Genomic DNA, 21,139 nt, shown 5'->3' on the forward strand with positions numbered 1-21,139 from the left:
TAAGTTTGTTTCAAACAAAAGATGAAAAGCAGTTCCAATATGCAACAGAATAGGTACTAGATCTTGATATTTATAGCTACCACTACTATAACAAATCTTTAATAGGAAGAATATAGAGCATTCTATAATATAATAACTATTTGAATGGACCCATTAAGCCTCACTGATCCATTTTGCTCTACTCCACCCTATAAATGAAGGAGAGGGGAAATATGAAATGATCATGAAAGTAAGAATAACTTTTTTTTGTGTGTACATACCTAGTTTTAAGGTTGTGAGGTTTATGTTTGTGCTGGATTGTCCAAGGTTGGGCATGTAATTTTGTGAGTTTATCCCCTTTCCTAGGAAACAGCATTTTTATTTTCATTATGAATGGTTATCCACCTCCATTGGCTAACAAAATTGTAAACAAGAAAATAAAATCCTTTTCTGAGCAACCCAAATATGGTCCATCTAGATTTCCAGTATACCTCAAGTTATCTTGGATTGGACCTGAAGGCCAACGTATTGGAGACAAGATTTCCCCTCTTGTCACTTCGAATTTTGGTGCTTTAACCCTCTGAATTGCTTTCTTTACAAAGCGCGCTTTTCTCTCTTTTCGTAAGGACATCTTGCCTATCTCACAGTCAAGTAATACTGTTTATAAATTTCAATGTCAGTGTGGTGCTGCCTATATAGACAAGACGACCCAGCGTCTTCAGGTTAGAATCGCCCAGCATGTGCCGCGTTACATTCGAGATCATCAACCTATTTCCAGGAGTTCCCAATTAGTAGAATCGGCTATTGGACAACACTTAGTAGATGAAAAAGATTGTGCTTCTACATTCTCTTCGGATTGTTTTTCTGTTTTACACAGCGGACACACTAAGTACCACCTGTCTGTCCTCGAGGTGCTTGCTATACGTTTCAGCCCCCCACTTTGTGTAAGCAGAGAAACCTTCACTGGCAGTTGGAACTATTTCGTGGGACACATTCCATCTAAGGTTCTTTTTTTTTTTATCACAACAATTCTACAAAAAAAAAATAAAAAATAAAAATAAAAAATTTCTATTCCTCCTTACAGACGTATATCCTTAAAAAAGTCCATCTGTACGAAAAGCGCTTTGGGTTTCGTTCTTTTGCCATTTCGTGATTTTTTCTTTTTTTTTTCTTAACCGACTTATTTATTTTATAATATTCGGAAGAGTGTTCATTTTTTTCTTCAGTTTTATTACACTTGGTGATTTTTTTTTTTAATCGACTTGTGTATTATTTTTTAACATTTGATTATGGTTCACTTCTTTCTCATTATTTTAAAATTTTGCTATTCTAATAGAGAGAGAGAGAGAGAGAGAGAGAGAGAGAGAGAGAGAGACTAGCAGGATCCATGTCCTGTATTGCCCGATATAGACGATAAAAGATGGATTTAATTCTAAAAAAATATCTGTAAAATATTTTAGGTTTTAGAGTGGAGGATCACTGTGTGGATTAAGATGAGTTTTCTTTTCTGTTGCATTTATATGATATGCAAACATTTAAAAGGAAAAATAATAAAAAGATTCTAAGGCTTCCACCAGTCAAAATAATTTGTTGTTTTAATGCTTCTACACAATATGAACAGAACTAAACCAACTTTGCAAACTAAAATTAAAATTTAGCTTAGGGTTAAGTTAGGGCTAATTTTGAGTTAGATTAGGGTTGGTTTAGGTTTTGGTTAGTAAATGGTTAAAAAAAAAAAAAAAAAAAAAAAAAGAGCACAGCTCAGTTTGTAATGTGTAGATGGTTCAGTGAAGTTTGCAAATGCTTGTTATCATCACTTTTACTTAACAAAACATGGAAATTTTCCATCATGTTTTTTTTTTTTTTTTTTTTTTGTCAAATGGTTGTTAATTTCAGAATTGAAAAAACTGTAAAAAAAAAAAAATTAAAAATTTGAAATAGTATATTTTTCTCCCCCCCTCCCTCATTTATATTTAAAACAGAAAAAATTGAAATTAACTGATACAAATAAAGATGCCCTTTTCTCCAAAAATAGAGAAAATCTTAACAAAGGGGTTTTTCCAAAGATTTCTGGAATATGTACGAAAATAAAATGTAGGAAGCTAAATATTGGAAAAGTACAAATCTAAATAATTCCAAAGATATTTTCTATTGATTCGCATAAGGAATCCTTATATACAAGTAATATAGTAAGTAAATGAAAAACAGAGTTTTAGATTCGGAGATGTAATATTGATATCTGAAGAAAATAGTGTCATTCATTCTACTAAGAAATTATGCTGTTTATGTTGTTGCAGTAGTATTAATTACTACACATAACTTTTAGCTGTTTGTGTTATTTAAAGAAGTCTGGATGAAAATAGGTCATTTAAAACAATAAAAAAATACATAAAATGAAAACATAAATGTCAGAATCCATAATGTTAAAAGCAGAACAGGAATTTCTGTTATTTTCTGTTACATACATTCACAAATACCATCATTAAGAAGTTAAGAAAGCCAATAGTTTGTGTTTAGTTAAAAAAGTAATCATAATTAAAAGAAAGCAGTTGAGGGTTTCGTATGCAATTGTTATACTTTGTTAGAAAAAAAAGCAATCCTTGAACAATATGTGTACCTGTTCAGTTTATAGATAATGCTGAAATAATGCCATCATTTAGAAACTCATTCTGAACATGTCAAGAAGTGTAGAGGGAGTTAACTATTTTATACTAGCACTTGAAGATGTAATTAACTGAAAAATCCTATCCAATAAACAGTATGGTTAGTAAACAGAAAAAGTATCAAGTTAGCAATTCATTTTGTGTTAATAAATCAGTTTTGTTTTAGGTAAAAAGGAAAAAATAATGGTCATTTAAAAATGGAAGCCATAGACGAAAATTAGGAATTACTTTGTCATTTCTGTTATCAAAAAAAAAAAAAGTCTTAATACTTAATTTTGAAAAATAACTTACTGGTCGTTTAAAATGAAAGCTATCGCTGAAAGTTGGTTATTTATCTTGTCAATTGCTTTAAGTTTAAAAGAAAAACAAACAATACTTGACTTTTTTAAAATAAATTAATTGATGTACTTTATTTTTATAGTTTAAACATAACTGATTGTTTTGAAAGGAAGCTAAGTTAATCAAAGTTATTTATCTGTTATGCTGGTGTGTATAAAAAAAATAACACTCGATATTATATAAAGACAAAATCGAATTAATGCTTTTTAATGTTAAAAAAAATTGGTCCTTTTAAAAGGAAGCTGTTACTAATATTTACTTCATGGTTTGTAGTTCGTTTAAAAATAAAAAAGGAAAGCAATCTTAATATGTGATTTATAAAAATAACTTACTAAGTGGCTAGACATCAGGCTAGGATGCCATTTTGAAAGTGATTTTAAGTTGTTTGGTAATTCATTCCCGTATTTTGAAAAATTATTTTATGTATTATTAATTATTAGAGAGCACTGCTCAAATGTACCAATTCTAATATTCTATTATTCCTTGATTACAAGGAGGAATGCAGGTAAAATGTAACTGAAAATTAGGGAGCATTTGTTATTTAGTAATATATAAGAAATAGGAGTTAAACACTTTAATAATGAATAGTAACTTTATGAAAATTATATTTATGAAGGAATTCACCTAATGATCATTAGTTTCCTGGGAGAACTTAATGAAAAGAGAGTGAAAGTCTTTGCTACATTCTTTACAGAAGTACATATCTGAGACAATTAGTTTAGTTGGATTAAATATAATAATTTGTAAATAGGAACAAAATGTAAGCACACTTTTATGAAAGACTTTAGGAGTTACCTAAGTGGTTAGTGTTAACTTTTTGCATAGGAAATGTTTGACTATTTTCCTATAATGGCTGGAGTTGTACAAGAAAAGGTGACTTTAGTTTATTATATAGGTGAAAACCATATATGTGTCTGTTTGGTGTACCTGGGTTTTATCCATCTGGTCATGCCAGATCTGAGGTAAAAACCAGCTAGCAGAAAAAAATTAATCAGTGAGCAAACTGAAGAGTGCTGAAGATTCCATTCATTTATATATATATATATGAAAATTAAAATATCAAGAATAATTTGACTGAGATATATATATATATCAGTCAAATTATTATATATATATATATATATATATATATATATATATATATATATATATATATATATATATATATCAGTCAAATTATTTTTGATATTTTAATTTTCATTCCCATAAAATAGCTCAAAGAATTATTTATAAGATTTAGGGTGTCAGCCTTTTCAAGTAAAATGCACTTATTCTGAACAGGAAGAGCTTAAATATTTATTTATAGTGCTTCAGAAATTCATTTATAATATAAACATCCTAGAATACCAAATCATTTTAATCTGCCAGATTCACAGGCATTTCAGAGATCATTCAGTCAGCTTGATCTCAAATAAGAAAGAATTTTTTTAAAAAATACAAAATCATTATTTTAATGATCATTTTTTTAAACTAAACTTGTATATTCATCAATATTTAGTTAAAATAAAAGGCTTGCTATCTTCCTCCAACATCCAGTGTGTCTAAATATATTTTTTTAATTGTTTCAATTGAGACTGTCCATAAGTTTTATCTTCCATTAATACATTCAGTTTCATGGAAACACTGAAAACTCAGCCTGATTCTTCAGTGAATTTTAGACCCAACCATGTCTCATCATCAGAATCTAGTTAGAATAAAAGGTTTTTAATCCTTACTGCAATATCCAGTGGATCTGAATATTATTTCCATTAACACTGAATTGGTATTATCAGCCTCGTAATTGAGTCTCCAGGAAACCAAAAGTATTGAAAGATCAAACTAATGTATAGTGTTGATTAAAATAATAAAAAAAAATGTTTTTGTACGAGCAATTAAGCCCTTTGGTTATTTCTCCTATAACAATAAATAATATTTGTTTACTGCCAAAAATATGGGTGATCTTCTAAGGAAAAATATTTTCCTAGATTTCCAAGGTTGGAGATGTTAATAACTGTATTATTGTTTAAAAAAAAAATCAACACAAAAAATTTGACAAAAGTTTAAAAGCAATAAAAATAACAAAGTCGTCTAGAACCTTGTGGCATAACAATTAATGTACTCGACCATAGTATGTATGGTCTGAGGTTCGAATCCTAGAATAGTCAAGCTATGTTGACGAGAGGTAGTACCTCGAAATACGCGTTCGTAGATTACTGTTTTATACACACATGGCAGGCATAATCACATTGACACACCAGTTCTCACCGAAATTAAGTAATGATAAGCCTGGTCAGTACCAGATGAGTGACCATTTGGAAATTCTTGGCATTGTATGTAATAATTTCTAGGTGCGTATCTGGGGGTGTGTTTAATCCACTGGGAGAGATACACCCTCAGTCTTTGTTAAGACAGGTATCTAGAAGGAGGAAAAATAATGTAAAACCTGAGGTCTATTGTTTGCTCTGTCATGTGGCAGCCATTGCACAGACTGGGATTAGCAGTTGTACGAAAAACTGTGGATGATGCTGCACAAAGCCTTCACGACTATTAACAAAACATCTGTATGGGTTTCTGAACAACTTAGTTATTATAGCAAACTTTATATGTTGAAACTGATGGGAGTATCCATCATCTATAAATATAAAAGCGAAAATGTATGTATGTGTGTTCGCTTTTTCTCTATGTCTACAAAAGGCTTTTTTCAGAGAAGCGGTCAGTCGGTTCACAACTTCTTAAAACTTTTTATATTACATGTAAATCGTAATATCTCAGAGTTAACAACGGAGCTCGCCTGTCTATTTAATTTGCTCGACTTCGGGAAGATAAATATTCAACATTTGTCGCTCGCCGCATGTAGATTAGTCTTTTTCCTATAATAAAAACGACACTAATTCTGGCGGTATTTTCCGTCTATCGGCGGAAATGTCCGAAAGCAATCAGCTTTGATCAATCTGGAAATATTTTCCATATATCAGAAAACAATTGCTATTCAATTTGGACAAGGGGAGCTGGTTCCCCCCCCCCATATCTTGGGAAAATAAAAATTAAAAAAAGCGTTCCCGCACTAAATGAAATACTATCCCGCAGTCAAACTTGACCTCATTAAGTCATTAAAACATGCACCTGCAAAATCTAAGTAAAGTTAAATAAATTTAAACGTGTTTCCGTTAGCATCTCATGGTGGCCCAATGGTTAAAACCGTCGCACTCTTTTTTTTTTCACACTTTAATTTCCAACTTTGCCTCAACAGTTCGGGTTCGATCCTCATACTTACCTACCATTTTTTTATTACCCCCCACCCCCGGAGTTTTGATTTATCCAAAACCCTCCAAACACCCAGGCAACGCCGGGTACCCCTCACTAGTCTATAAATATAAAAGCAAAAATGTATGTATGTGTGTTCGCTTTTTCTCTATGTCTACAAAAGGCTTTTTTCAGAGAAGCGGTCAGTCGGTTCACAACTTCTTAAAACTTTTTATATTACATGTAAATCGTAATATCTCAGAGTTAACAACGGAGCTCGCCTGTCTATTTAATTTGCTCGACTTCGGGAAGATAAATATTCAACAGTTTTCGCTTGCCGCATGTGGACTGGCCTTTTCCTATAATAAAAGCGACACTCATTCTGGCGGTATTTTTCCAGTCTCGATCGCCGGAAATGTCCGAAAGCAATCAGCTTTGATCAATGTGGAAATATTTCCTTATATCAGAAAACAATTGCTATTCAATTTGGACAAGTGGAGTTGTTTCCCCCTACCTCCAACATCTTGTGGAAAATAATAATAATAAAAAAAAGCGTTCCCGCACTAAATGAAATGCTACCCCGCAGTCAAAAGTTGACCTCATTAAGTCATTAAAATGTGCACCTGTCAATTTAAGTAATTAAATAAATTCAAACGTGTTTCTGTTAGTACGTCGCGGTGGTGCAATGGTTAACGTTGCACATTTTTTTTTTCCAACTTTGCCTCAAGGGTTGGGGTTCGATCCTCATACTTACTTACCAAAACATTTTTTTTTTTATTTTAACCCCCCCCCCTGGAGTTTTGATTTACCCAAAACCACACACATCTCCAAACACCCGGGCAACGCCGAGTACCCCTTGCTAGTCTATATATATAAAAGCGAAAATGTATGTATATATGTGCGTATGTTTGTGTGTCTGCTAAAAACTTTCGACAGATTGAACAAAAATTGACAAACTTGGTCTCATATGAAAGCCCCATCCTTCGCCCGACAAATATAAAAAAAAATTGGCAAAAACGTTAATTTTTTCACCCTGAAATCAACACTTTTCTACAGGGAAGGGGGGGGTCAGCAAAAACCGTCCTCTCATGACGAGATCGGTTCTACGCATGCGTCAGATGATGTCATAACCTGATTTAGTTTAAATATTTGAAGAACCGACACAATTTCATATATGTCGTGTCAGCTCAGTTGGTTAGAGCATTGGGTCATTATCTAAACGTTTTGGGTTCGAATCGTTGTGTGAGATGTCTTCTTTTTTTTTTGATTTTTTAAATTTTAATATTGAAGCAGGGTTATTTAAGCCATTTTCCACGTAACGTTTATTTTTGTTTTTTTTTTTGTTATTTTTACTTCACTTATTCTTAGGTTTTCATTAACACCCCCAACCGACCACACACACTTAAAAACACCCGGGTACCCACCGATTTTTTAAATTTTAATATTGAAACAGGCTTATTTAAGCCATTTTTCACATGTTTTTTTTTTTTTGGTTTTTATTTTTCAGAAGTTTTAACGTTCGTTTTTCTGTTTTCTTTTTTGTTTTTGTTTTTCAGATTTTTACATTTAACATTGTTCGTTTGTCTTACATTAGTTTTTTTTTGTGTTTTTTGTTTTGATTACCCCCCCCACACACACACACACACACACACCAACCGGGTACTCCCCGCTTTATTTTTCAGATAAGTTTTAACGTTCGTTTTTCTGTTTTCATTTATTTCGCTTATTCTTAGGTTTCCATTAACACCAGCCACCCCCCAACCCTCGCCCCGACCACACACACCGCCAAACACTCGGGCAATGCTAGTCTATATATATATAAAAGCAAAAATGTGTGTATGTATGTATGTTCGCTTTTTGTGTATGTCTGCGAAAGGCTTTTTTTCCAAGGCCTTCCCCAGGAGGGGGGGGGGGGTCCGTTCCTTCTTAAAACATTTTATATCACGTCTAAATGATAATATCTACGACTTAACAATGGGGGTCGCGTGTGTATTTAATTTGCGCGACTTTTACCAGCTCGCCATGTCTTCGAAAAGGGAATGATGGAGCGGCTGGCTTACAGCGCAAAAACTAGGTCAAATATCACGCCATTTCCTCGCACCTGTATATTTCAGTTCATAAACCTAAACTGAACACACTTATCAATCCTTCTCTTTCGTGGCCGAGATGGTTAGGCGTCAGGCTTTTTTCCCTTTCATTTCCACCTTCGCATAAAGGCTTCGGGGTTCAATCCTACCTTCCGACCAAAACTTTTTTTTTTTTTTTACACCTCCAAACACCCAGCCAATGTTTCTTTTAACACACACACACACACCTCCAAACACCCGAGCAACGCCGGGTACCCCCCGCTAGTCTATAATATAAGTCTCACCTGTCTGTTTAAATGCATGTATGTACGTATGTATGTATGTCTGCCTAAAACTTTTGACAGAAGCGACAAATTTTCACGAGATTGGGATCGTTTTGAAGCTCGACCCTTCGGACAACAAATATCGAAAAATTGGCTAGAAACATTAATTCCTTCACTCTCAACTGGGCACTTTTCCAAAGGGAGGGGTCACGATGGGCACTGTTTTGAGAATAATCATAATAAACTTATATTTGCTCTAATTAGTTTTTCTGTATAAGAAGCAAATTTTTGCACTATCCAGAAAAGTATCAGCTTTATCAAAGCATGTTTGTTGATTCAATATTTTTCTCAATCCATGTAATATTCACAGAACATACTTGTTATGATTTACTCCATATGAGTAGTCACACAAGCCACCATAAAAGATTGCTCTTTGAGAACAACTTGTGGTGTTTTCTGGAGTCTGAGTGACAAAAAGTTTCCCCAGATTTCCAGTACTCTCCACGTCTTTCGATAAGCTTTGTAAAAAAACTTTGCGTTATCGCAAAAGCCGCTTACCATTGATTTCTTGTTGGAAACAATCATTGGTCTTCACTGGAATTTTGGTAGTAGTAATACTCCCCATGGTTCCAGTCCTCTTTACACTCTAACAGCAGAGGTCTAGTTAGTGCTTTCTCTCCTCGGTCTTTCCATCCTCCTAGACCCTCCTCCATTATATGATGTGGTGCCAGTTTATGGTGACTAGCCTTAATTTAAACCTTTGCTACTTCTGGTTTGGTGATGGATGCAATGGCAAAGACATCACGTTTTTTTCTTTTTTCAAAGTTCTTTTCCTCCTTCGCAGTATGGGTTCGAGCCTACCTGCCTACTACCAGTTTTTTTTTTTTTTGCTCAACAAACCTCCAAACATTCGGGCAACGCCGGGCACCCAGGCTAGTATTATATATACCATACTTTGAGGTAACTGCGCCAACTAAAAAAAGTGCTCTTTATATGCGTGGTTGCCAAAAGAGTACTTTTAGCTAGTTGGCACAATTACCACAAAGTATGATATATATATATATATATATATATATATATATATATATATATATATACACATACATATGTGCACTTCTAAAATATATTATGTATATATTTTTTGTTTTAGTATCCATTTCAACAGTATTCAATATACAAATAGAGCTTTGTAGTAGTATAAAAAGAATACTTATGGCAAGTAAGCAACACACAAATGCTGGTGTTTCATTCCAGAGGAAAAATCATCAGGCTAATTAAAAGTATAATAAGCATACAAGAAATTTTGAAATGAGGGGAGAAAAAATGAACTTACCTTGAATCAGAACGCCACCAATCATCACGGGAATGAGTTTACAAGATTTAAATATTTGCTGCGTAGGAAAATTCAAATAACCCATCGAAGAATTGGAAAGGCCAATTGTAGCGACAGACAAAAATGCAAGAATGCTGTAAGTTCTAAGTGGTGCCCTAGAAAAGAAAAGGTATTTTTTATTATAAGAATTGTTAAATAAATCAACCATAATTTTATGTTAAATGTGTATATAAGCAAATAATTACTTATAAACACTTATAAAGAATGCCAACAACACTATATATACAAAGATTATGATCAAAAACTATCCTTTACAGCCAAGGATACATCCTTGACAATCAGTCTGACAGTGACTTTGTCGAGCTGAGGTATGGTTCTGCTTAGTCCTGGGAGATACACCTTCCCAAGCTTTACCTTCTCTTTGATTGCTAATCGCCTGAAGAACCCTTATCAAGGAATGCTGATGCTGCTGTTCAGACATTTTTGTAGATCAGAGTATGCTTCTAGTGAGCTGGGCTTTCAAAACATCACCTGCAGCAAAGGAAGTAAATAGGCATACTAATATTCATATGAAATAACATTTTAATTGATAAAGTTAAAAGAAAGAAAACGTCTCAAACCGGAAAGTTAAAAAAAAAATTATTTCAGTATTTTTTTTTTTTTTTTTTTTTTTATTCAATTTTCACCCCAAACAAGGCACAGTGCCACTTTGAAGCAGGGGGCTACTATTAGGGAATTAATTAGCGGGGTCATTATGAAGGGAGAAGAGTAGAAAGATGTTTGTTAACATTACACTTGAACTTCTGCATATCATTGCAGTTGGGAAAGCAGAATCCCGGAAGGGAGTTCCAAAGACCCGCAGTTCTGGGGAAGAAACTATTGGAGTAAAAGGCTTTCTTGCACCTAGGGATCTCCACTGTAAAGGGATGAGACTTAGTAGCTTGTCGGGTTTGTCGGGGGTAGTTACGTCGGGGAGGTACAAGTGTTTGCAGTTCGTCAGAGCATTCACCATTAAAGTATTTGTAGAACAGGCAGAGGGATGCAACATCTCGTCGATGGGACAGAGGTTGAAGCCCAGATGACAGTTCAGGACCTATCAGGTTTGCGACTCTTTTTTGAACCCTGTCCAGGAGCGAGAGACAAGCAGCAGATGCACCAGCCCAGATGTGACAACAGTACTCCATACATGGGCGAATGGTTGCCTTATAGAGGTATAGGATACTGGCAGGCGTAAGTAGTTTTCTAGCACGGTAGAGGGAGCCAACCTTCCTTGCAGCAGCCTTTGCAATGCTCTCAATGTATTTATTCCAGTTCATATTCCCTGTAAACGTTAGGCCGAGGAGTTTAAAAGAAGTACTTTCAGGCAATGTGTTCTTGGCCATTGCTATTGGTGGTAGAGAAGGTTTCTTGTAGTTATTGAAGGAAACAAGCTTAGTCTTAGCAGCATTGAATGAGACCAACCATTTTTGTCCCCATTCCACTACGGATTGGAGGTCATCCTCTAGTGTTTCTGCCATTTTCTTGGATATGTGTTCATTTGTTTTCCCCTCATATCTGTTATAGAGAGTGGTGTCATCGGCAAATATACCCATCTCCGAAACAATATTATCAGGGAGGTCGTTTATGAATATCAGGAACAATAGAGGTCCAAGGATAGACCCCTGAGGCACTCCCGCATTTATGTCATATTGTTTGGATGTACGTCCGTCGAGGACAACTTTGATTTTTCTATTACTTAAGAAGGATTTAATTACGTTATGAATTCTTCCAGTGATTCCATATGATCTAATTTTCCTTAGAAGACCATCGTGCCATACCCTGTCAAAAGCCTTAGATATATCAAGGGCCACCGCTCTACCCTCCCCTGTTTTATCCAATGAACGGTATATACGTTCAGAAACTACAGTTAAGATATCTGCTGTTGAACGGGCTTGCCTGAATCCATATTGTTTGTCAGTCAAGAGTTTAGCAGCTGTTAGGTGCTGGACTAGGGCTTTATTAACTAAGGACTCAAATATTTTGGCGAAAAGCGGGAGGAGGCTAATGGGGCGATAATTTAGTGGGTCAGTTCTTTCACCAGAATTCTTGAAGACTGGTACCACAGAGGCGGTTTTCCAGCAGTCGGGAAAACAAGATTCATTAAGGCATTTATTGTAAAGTTTGGACAGAACTGGAGCAACCTCGGCAGAGCATTTTTTTAATAGCACAGCCGGGATGAGATCTGGTCCACATGCTTTAGAGGTGTCTAGGTTAGTGTAAATACTGGTGAAGCATAATGTTTTTCTTTTTCTTTTTACTTTTAAAGTAATTTTTGACAGAGTATACACTTGTATAATATATCACACACACATATTTTTAGTATTTACTTCCACAATGACAAATATGCGAGTAGAGCTTAGCTTAATAAAGCAATTAACCTGATGATTTCTCTCAGGAATGAAATAAACGTTTCTGTGTAACCTACTTTTCATAAGTATATTTTCGTACCATCTCTCTCTCTCTCTATCTATATATATATATATATCTATATATATATATATATATATATACATACATAGTCATACATATATATACATACACACACCTATAAAGTTGAGTTTTTTTCTCGCTCTCACATTGATCTTAAAAGCCTACTTTTCTATTTAAAAATTGTTAAAACAAACTTCTTAATATACTTAGTGATAAATTTGCAAGCAACTTTATGAAGGTTCACTAATTTGCATATTCCTTTAAAAAACGAGGGTCCATTAATTATTTTTATAGTTTCTTATTAGATGATTGGTTTCATTTAACTATTATGCTTAATTCTTTTTATGCATTGTTTCTACATTGCGCATAATTTTGTAGAATTTAGGATGAAAATATTCTAACACAGGGACATGTTTAGACATAAAAGTGACCTTGTCTGTGCATGTTCGAAACCAAACTACCAAACTGCTCTCTGAATATTTGGTCTACAGAATTGAAACTTGATATAAAGGGTATTTGAACCTCGGGATATTTTCAATTTGGTTTTTAGCCTGTAAAAAATTGCTACTAAGGAGTCAAAATTGAAAAAAAATTTTTTTAAATAGTTGATCTTGGAAGGAGTAAATCAATTAACTTCTGAGCATGCGTACATATACAATTTTATCTTGAAGTTGCTTAATTGTTAACCCTTTTTGTCCATCTGGTGATAGCTCAAGTGATAATGAAGGTTGAAGTGCAAAATTACAACTAAGGCTGGAGCGCTGAATGTTTTGGTTTCGATTCCAACTGATGGCATCAAAGTCATTTTTGTTTTTTTGTTTTTTTTAAATCATTACTATATAATAATTAATAGAGAACTTGCTCTATAATAATAATTACGAAATCTGCATGAATTAAAGTATCATATTTAAGGATATTTTATGACCAGGCAATGTTAGGCATCCTGCTAGTATATATACATATATAAAAGCTTTTCTTGATTTTCTCTTTGTATCTGGAACATATAGTGCATTGGGCAGAAAAGGTGATTGGTCACTTTTAATACCTTTACAAACAAGCTTCTCTCCTTTCACCACTAACCCTCAGATTTTAGTTTTACCTCAGTCAAAATGGATGGTTCTCTCCTTGAAGAAGCCCCATGTTTTGATAAAATGGAAGACATATATCCAGTCTGTTGTTGAAGTGACTAGAAAAATGATCACATTATTCTATCACTCCAGAAGTTACTTGGCTCTAGATGCAATCCTCTACCTATATAAGAGTCATATACTTCCCAAGATGGAATATTGCTGCCACATCTGGGGGGGGGGGGGTTACCTTAGAGTATACTTTGTTAACTAGACAAACTTCAAAATCTAGTAAGTGATGATCTTTTCTGTTCAGTACAGCCTCTTTCTCATATAATAGACATTGCTAGTCTCTCTACTCTATTGTTATTTCCATGGAAGGTGCTCGACTGAACTCCAATCTCTAGTTCCTCTTTGTAAGACATTCACAAGAGCTCATTTTTGCTATCACATAGAAAATTGTTCTTCCTACATGTGCCTAGCGCTAGGTGAAATTTTCACTAACTATTTTGCAAGGGTTTCCTATCCATGAAAAACATTGCTGCAGGACTGCTTCTCTGTAGATTACAATATTGTTGCCTTCAAATTCGATGTCAATAAATTCTTAATTTTCCATGGCTCATTTAAATGAAAAAATTATGAATAGTTATTGATTTTAAACTCTCGGTAAAACGAAAATTTGTAGAACACTTCACGAGAATAAATTTTATGTTTGCAAAAATACACGCCCATGTTACGTGGGTTTATACGGTAATCAAACCCTCCCCACTCAAAATAAACCGTCTACATTCAGAAATTTAAAAAGAATCAAAATTGTGAATTTAGAAGATAATCGGTAATTGTATCGGAATCAGGAAAAATATTGGAATCGCCCAATCATTAGAATTAAAAAAAAAAAAAAAAAAACTTAGCACAAATTTACCCATATTCAACCATCAATTTGCTATAAAGCACGCATTTCTAAGTCAACAGGTTATAGATTTTGTTCTATTTTTAACAAGCTAAAAACTCTAGTAACAATAATATTAAACATATCTTTTTGTAATTACATAATGTGAAATTTCTCAATTTACATGGGAACACATGCTGGTGATGTGTATTGATTTCAATGGAATCGGTTCTTGATATTAGCAGGTGGGTGACCTGCTTTCTACAAATTATTCCTTTACATAATACTAAAACTGAATCAATTTTATTTCCCTGTGACGTTTTCTTATACATTTTTATCACAAAATACATACCAACATAATCCTTAGTTTATGGATCAAGTTACTTTTGATAAAACTGATTTTAATTGTTCTAATTGTCTATCAGTAGCCCACTCTCACTGTTTAACTCACTGCTCTTATTTTAAATGCTGTATATTATTCTCTTTCTATATTAACAACATTCCATAATTGCCCCTATCCCAAGATGCACTGCATGGTGAATATCCAATGTTTGGAACTGATGATACCTGGTGTTGCTTATTCGTCCCCAAGCCATAAACATACATCCGATTTTCCTAAATGGTCACCCATTTAGTATTGGTCAGGCATAATACTGCTTAACTTTGATGATCTTCTGGAATCGACATACCAATGTGATTATACTTGTATAAATTTATGCTAATTAGTAATTAAAGGTAATAAAACTAATTATGAAACTCACCCAGAATAATTCATTATAAAGAAAAGGAAATATCAGAACGAGTAATAATACTATTTAAGTCATTGTTAAACAAACTGCAAGTAAATACACCATTGGGAAATATTGAGTAGCTACAAATTTTATGTTTCTGACTTTCTGAGATTAAGATTGATCTATCTATCTATTTATCTATATATCTGGTCGAGCTCCTTATCCAAACCAATGTGACTCTTTCTCCAAATTTCCCCATCTTCCATCAGCTGCCTCAGATCTTCAGAATCACAGTTGGCATCATCTGCAATTTGCTGGATGTACGTAGATCTAGGTCATCCTATGCTCATGTACCCATACTGTGGAGTCCACAGCAATACATTTCTCACAACTCTTGCTTGCTCCTCTGGCAGTGACCGGCAAATTGTAGACGTCGCTCCCTGATGGTAGTAGATATGGCAGGTACATTGACATAATGTTGCTGCTTCGTAGGATGATCTTGCCAAGATATATTTAACACTGTAGCATACAGGTGTATGTGCCGTCTAGCTTTCTTTCCAATCTTTTGGTGAATGTCCTGGTTGTAGCACCATAAACAAGAATAGATTCCACCATTCGGTTTGTCAGTTAGCCTTTTTTTTTTTTTTCATATTTTCAGGATTGATAATTCATATTATTTGGATTATTCAGAACTGAATTAAACTGAATTTTACCTACTTTATTTTGCAGATCCATAGCATGGTGGATAAAGTACTTGGTAAAATTTAATTGTAAGTGATTCCCTTCTGGAAGTTGAATGTTCAATCCTCAGAGCAGACAATACTCAGAATACAAGTTCAAATTACTTAAAACTTATACCTGGTCGTGATAGCTGACAGAATAAGAGCATACTATCTCCATAGATTAAATAAAGGGTTACGTTCAAAATTCTGCGTAGATTCTTGAGTTCAACAGAAAGATTTCAGAGTTCAAGAAGATACATTTGAAGAAGGTCAGATGTTACATCAACTGAAAATTTGTAAAAAATAACTCAAGATAAGAACAGTAGTTCAAATAATCCAAATTATATGAATAATATTTTAATTTTATGGTTTTCCTATTCTCATTTGAGTTGGTATAATGTATGTCATTCACATTAAAGAAAGAAAGGATTTGCAAGTAATACGCATTTTATACATTAATAAATTAATATTTTAATCACTCAAACTGGATGAGGTGATCAATTTATAGTTTTTCAGAAGTTTTTAATGTGATTTATAAGTTTCTTAATCCTTTGGGGTCGGGAGAGCACCGCATTGCTGAACGTTGTACCAGCTATCGTCATCTATGTCAGTCGTGGGCAAAGTTCTCTCCTGTCTACTACACAATGTTGTCTGTCCAGCTCTTTCTCTACCTGTTCCTTCTCCTTCCACCCTACACTGTCCCCAGAAGAATTGTTTTCATTTAGACCACTAGCTATAGAAAGTCGATAACTAATACGCTGGCAATAGTTATACACAAGTATTACTTTCATTTTTAACAAGCTGTCAGAAGCTGTAATCAGCACCAGACAACCGAACAGTTGTAGGCATCACTTGCTACATTATGGCTGCTGATTTTTGGAAAATTACTCTTCACTTAAGCAATGAAGGATGCAATGAAGGAGATACAATTCTGGCGTAAAACATCAACAACTGGAATTTAAATATATCTTCCAAGGAGTTTTTCATCCTCATGTCAAGCGGTGATCTCTATGAAATCTAGCAAAAGATGTACCATAAAACACTTCATCTTATTAAAAAAAAGCAACATTCCATTTTCATGTTTGTTCTGTAGAAAATTCATGGTTTAAAGTTTAAGGTTTAGACAAATATTCATAAGGATGTATACATCTTTTAACTGTCCTTTTACAATTTGTTTATGGCTTTTTTTTTAGAATAGAAGTGAGACGTGGGTAATTTATCAAAGGTAATCTATGACTAAACATTAAAAAAAATCAATGCTTGCAACAGATTTTGAAAATCTACTGTAAGTATCATGCAACAGATGTAGAGATACTGTGTCAAACCTTTAAGCTAATATACACAGCATAAAATTTTAACTAGTAATAAAACAACAGCTTAGATTGTTAAGTGATGCACTATGAAATAATTACTTTCTACTTTTTTTTCACCCAAAACAAAGCATATTGTCACTGAAGCTATGGAGGGTGTCAGGGGTGGAGGAGGGTAAAATATTTGTTCACATTACATTTAAATTTCTGCATAATTGTAAAGTCAATTAAACAAGGAGCAGGGTAGGAATTCCAAAGGCAAATAATCCATGGAAAAAAAAACTATTAGAATAGAAAACCATGCAGCATCTAGGAACCTTTACAATGAAGGGTGGGATTTTGCTGCTAGTTGGTTGGGACAGGGGAGTTTACATGAGGTGGGGGAATACAAGTGTTGCTGTGGAATAAAAATTTCAGATTTTTCTGTTCGTTCACTCCCCACAAACACATATACACCAATTTAAATATCCCTATTTACTTGCCTCCCCACAAGGGCAGAGTTAGATGTTGCGAGTTTGTCTCTGCTTTATCGTTATTTTCATGGAAAGTGTTCGACTGAGCTTCAATCTATGGTCCCCCCTCGCCAAACTTTCACAAGAAACACTCATCTAGCTGAAAACACTATCAATAATTCCCCCCACTCTTTATCTGTGCCTAAACCTAAACAGATTCCATGAACAAAGCTTCTTTCTTAGAACTGCGCACCTGTGGAATTGTCTTCTGTTTTCCTGCTTTCCAGCTGACTACAATATGGTTGTCTTCAAGTCTAACGTAAACAAGTTCTTGATGAGCCGTTCCACTTGTTAACAAATTTACCGAATTTTCATTACTAACGATTACTATATTGTCCAATTTCTACTGTACACTCTTTAACCCTTATCCTCGAGTGGCCTCTTGGCCTTGATAAGTGGTGATGCCTATGTAAAAAAAAAAAAAAAAAAGTCAGTTTTTAATGTAAGGAAAATCTAGCTTTAAAGTAGCACTTTGGATTGGGACAAAAATAAAAACTACCTTAATCTTTCTCCTGCGTTGACCAGGAAGAGAATAGAGTAGAACAGATACTAGACTTTGATCTTAACCAAGACAAGGTTTTCCAGATGACTTGTATTTCCTCACCCGACTCATTTTTCACTTATTATCCTTCCCAAAAACATCTCTATTTACACTAACAACGATTCTATTAATAAAGAAACAAAATTTGTTTAATGACATACATTTGATTTGATTCTGTTTTTTTTTTTTTTATTTTGTGATTTGCCCACTTTCTCATTTTTCTATCCATTCTGTTGGACTTTATTCTTATATTTTTATACATATGTTATGTAGGGCACTGAGCTCTATATATCGACTGTCAAAAATATAATTTATTATGTTCAGAATTATGTTTTGAAAATTTAGTTAGATAGGAATTTTAACAAGTATCAACATTCTTTCAGAAATTATTAAAAATAGAATTATGTTTATAGTTGTGAATTTTAGCTGAAAGAAATGGATAAACATTAGGTTAGATCTGACAGCTGATAAGTTAAGGATACGTATGACGTAACAGTCAGCTGATCGGGATTTTTTAGATTTAGTTAACATCCGAGATTGGAGAAGGATGGATGCATGGAAAGTGCACAATTGAATAAAATGGGATTGAGAAAATGCTTGCAAGCCTTTGAGGATTTAGGACTCAACTGGACTGGAACAAAAAGAATAAAATGTATATATTTTGTAACCGGTGATGTTGTGTTGTATTATGTTATGTGTTATGTTGTCTGTCCCTGAGGGAATGCTTCTCTGTTGCAGCCGTCTGGAGGATCCAAGAAATGAACCATCAGACAGAAAAAGGTTAGTCCCAAATTAAGGTACTGTGAATTGTCTTTGTATATACAACCTGTTCACTCAACAACATAACAGACATTCAGCTAGGCCACGTATATACATGATTCAAACAAGTATGTACGTTTTCAAATAGTAAAATATATACATCGTATATAGAACGAGTATATATATATATATATATATATATATATATATATACACCACCACCACCACCCTTTTGGTATCCCGCAATATAACACATATACATCTAAAATAAAATCATGTCAACCAAATCTTAGAAGTTGCACCTGAATAGCATTTAAGCTGACAAATCCAATTTTGATTTTGACTAGCCAATTTTCATTTGTTATTGTTGTACCATGTTATTTGTAAGAGACTTTCCGCTCTTCTGAGGAGATTTACCACGTCTAAATTTCAATCAACAATTCATCTTTTATCTTCGACCATCGACTCCTACCACATTCATTCTTCCTCATGTCGATCACCCTTTTCTATCTCGTATTAGTCTTTACAGAAGGTATAAAAATATCAGTTCTATTCAGTCTAACAAAGTCTCTACAAGAACACAATATTAATCTATTGATCTGGTGTTTTTTTTTGTTTTTGTTTTTTTAGGTGCTTGTGCAGAATTGTGGATTTTGAAACAACCACATTTCAGGTGAAAACATTACATAGTTGTGTATCATGTCGAAATACTAATTTCGACATCACATGTAAGTACATAATGTTTTCACTTAAAATGTGTTGGTTTAAAACATCACTAATTTGCACAAGTACTGCTGTTTTATTTAAGTCTGTCTTTTACAGTTTGTGCTTTGTCTAGTTTCCATTTATCTTTCTATACATTGCCAGATATTATCCTTATTCTACCGTATACCCTCTGTTAAAAATTATGCTATATTACTAAAAGATTCATCTAAAAATCATAGAATTATGTCAGTACTTGAATTTTTCATATATAGATTGTTTTCATTTCTGATGACCTAAATGAAAAATACAAAAAAGCACCCATCATTAATATTTTATTATAGAGTGAAGGATTTCTGTCTGAATTCATTTCAGGAGATGGGGTAAGACTGAAATGGTTGTCTAACTTACTATTTGATTTCTCATTTCCCCTCACCATTTAAAATAGTTTCATCTGGGGTCTACAAAAAATATTTTTTTTACTTATTAATTGGAATGGATGGAAGTACATATATTTAAATATTTTTCTTGCAGTACAAAATTTTAATCTGGCTATATAAAGACCATACTTACTTTTAAACATGAATTAAAAATTATATATAAAACAAAAGGATATAATTTTGTGAGCAGAAAAATAGTTAGGAAGTTGTTCGCAAAGGAACACAAAAGAAAGCTAAAATAGTATTGTTAATCAAGGTGTGATGATAATGGCAACAAGGGATCAGTCAATATATTTTAGAGTAACATATGGTTTTATCATACAGTATCTATCACTCTCGTTTCCGTCTCTTAACAGTTCAAAAGTAATAAAACTAATTATAAAACTGAAAATTGGAATAAACCATTATAAACAATAAGGAATATCACCACAAATATTAATACTATGTAAGCCATATCTGGAGAGATAAACGGATATCACAAACAGAAAGACGAATTTTGGATTTTGTTTATTAAATAGCTTTGCAAATTCACTTCTTTTGTTACTCAAACAATCTAATCTGAGTTGAATGGGCGACCCATCTAGCATATTATTTAACCATGGTAGTGGTTAAATACATTTTTTAGTCTACATTTTCACCACTGTCTGTGGTTTCTAAAATAGATATCTAAATAAGTTCTGAATCAAATTTCAAACGGCTTACATTGTTAAAAAGGACATTCAAAACTTGAAACTTGAAATTTGAGTTCCTACAAAAAAAAAAAAAAAAAAAAAAAAAAAATCAAATTTGTTTTGCTTGTTAATTTTATCATGTTGTTTTAGATGGAGATAGGGTATCCTATTGGATGCCAGACATTCACCTGCTATCTCATGTTCCAACCGAGGGACCTTTTTAAGATTTTAACCATTCCTTTAAATGCAGTTATTTGAATCTCTTTTGCATTTAGTTCACCAGGTATATTTGCCAGGTAAAATGAGAAAACAAATGTCTACATTTGAATATCGTTTGTGTGTGGACACATTTAACCTAATAAGATTCTATTTCACAGGAAAAAAATTAAAATTTCAATATTGAACAGTATTTAGACTTGTACTTAGTTTAACCTTTAAGA

General features: G+C 33.5%; 1 protein-coding gene across 2 annotated transcripts in view; it reads right to left on the minus strand.

Annotated features, from left to right (window-relative positions):
* Nucleotides 1-21,139, minus strand: part of LOC145259143 (adenosine 3'-phospho 5'-phosphosulfate transporter 2-like) — a 151,878-nt gene that overhangs the window by 62,516 nt on the left and 68,223 nt on the right. For both annotated transcript variants that reach the window (XM_080116854.1, XM_080116845.1), the window contains exon 4: nucleotides 9,887-10,041. In XM_080116854.1, the coding sequence (XP_079972980.1) occupies nucleotides 9,887-10,041 (155 nt within the window). The remainder of the gene's footprint in view (nucleotides 1-9,886; nucleotides 10,042-21,139) is intronic.

This window comes from Euprymna scolopes, chromosome 3 (genome assembly GCF_053919585.1).
Source record: "Euprymna scolopes isolate OS-2025 chromosome 3, ASM5391958v1, whole genome shotgun sequence".
NCBI lineage: Eukaryota > Metazoa > Mollusca > Cephalopoda > Sepiida > Sepiolidae > Euprymna > Euprymna scolopes.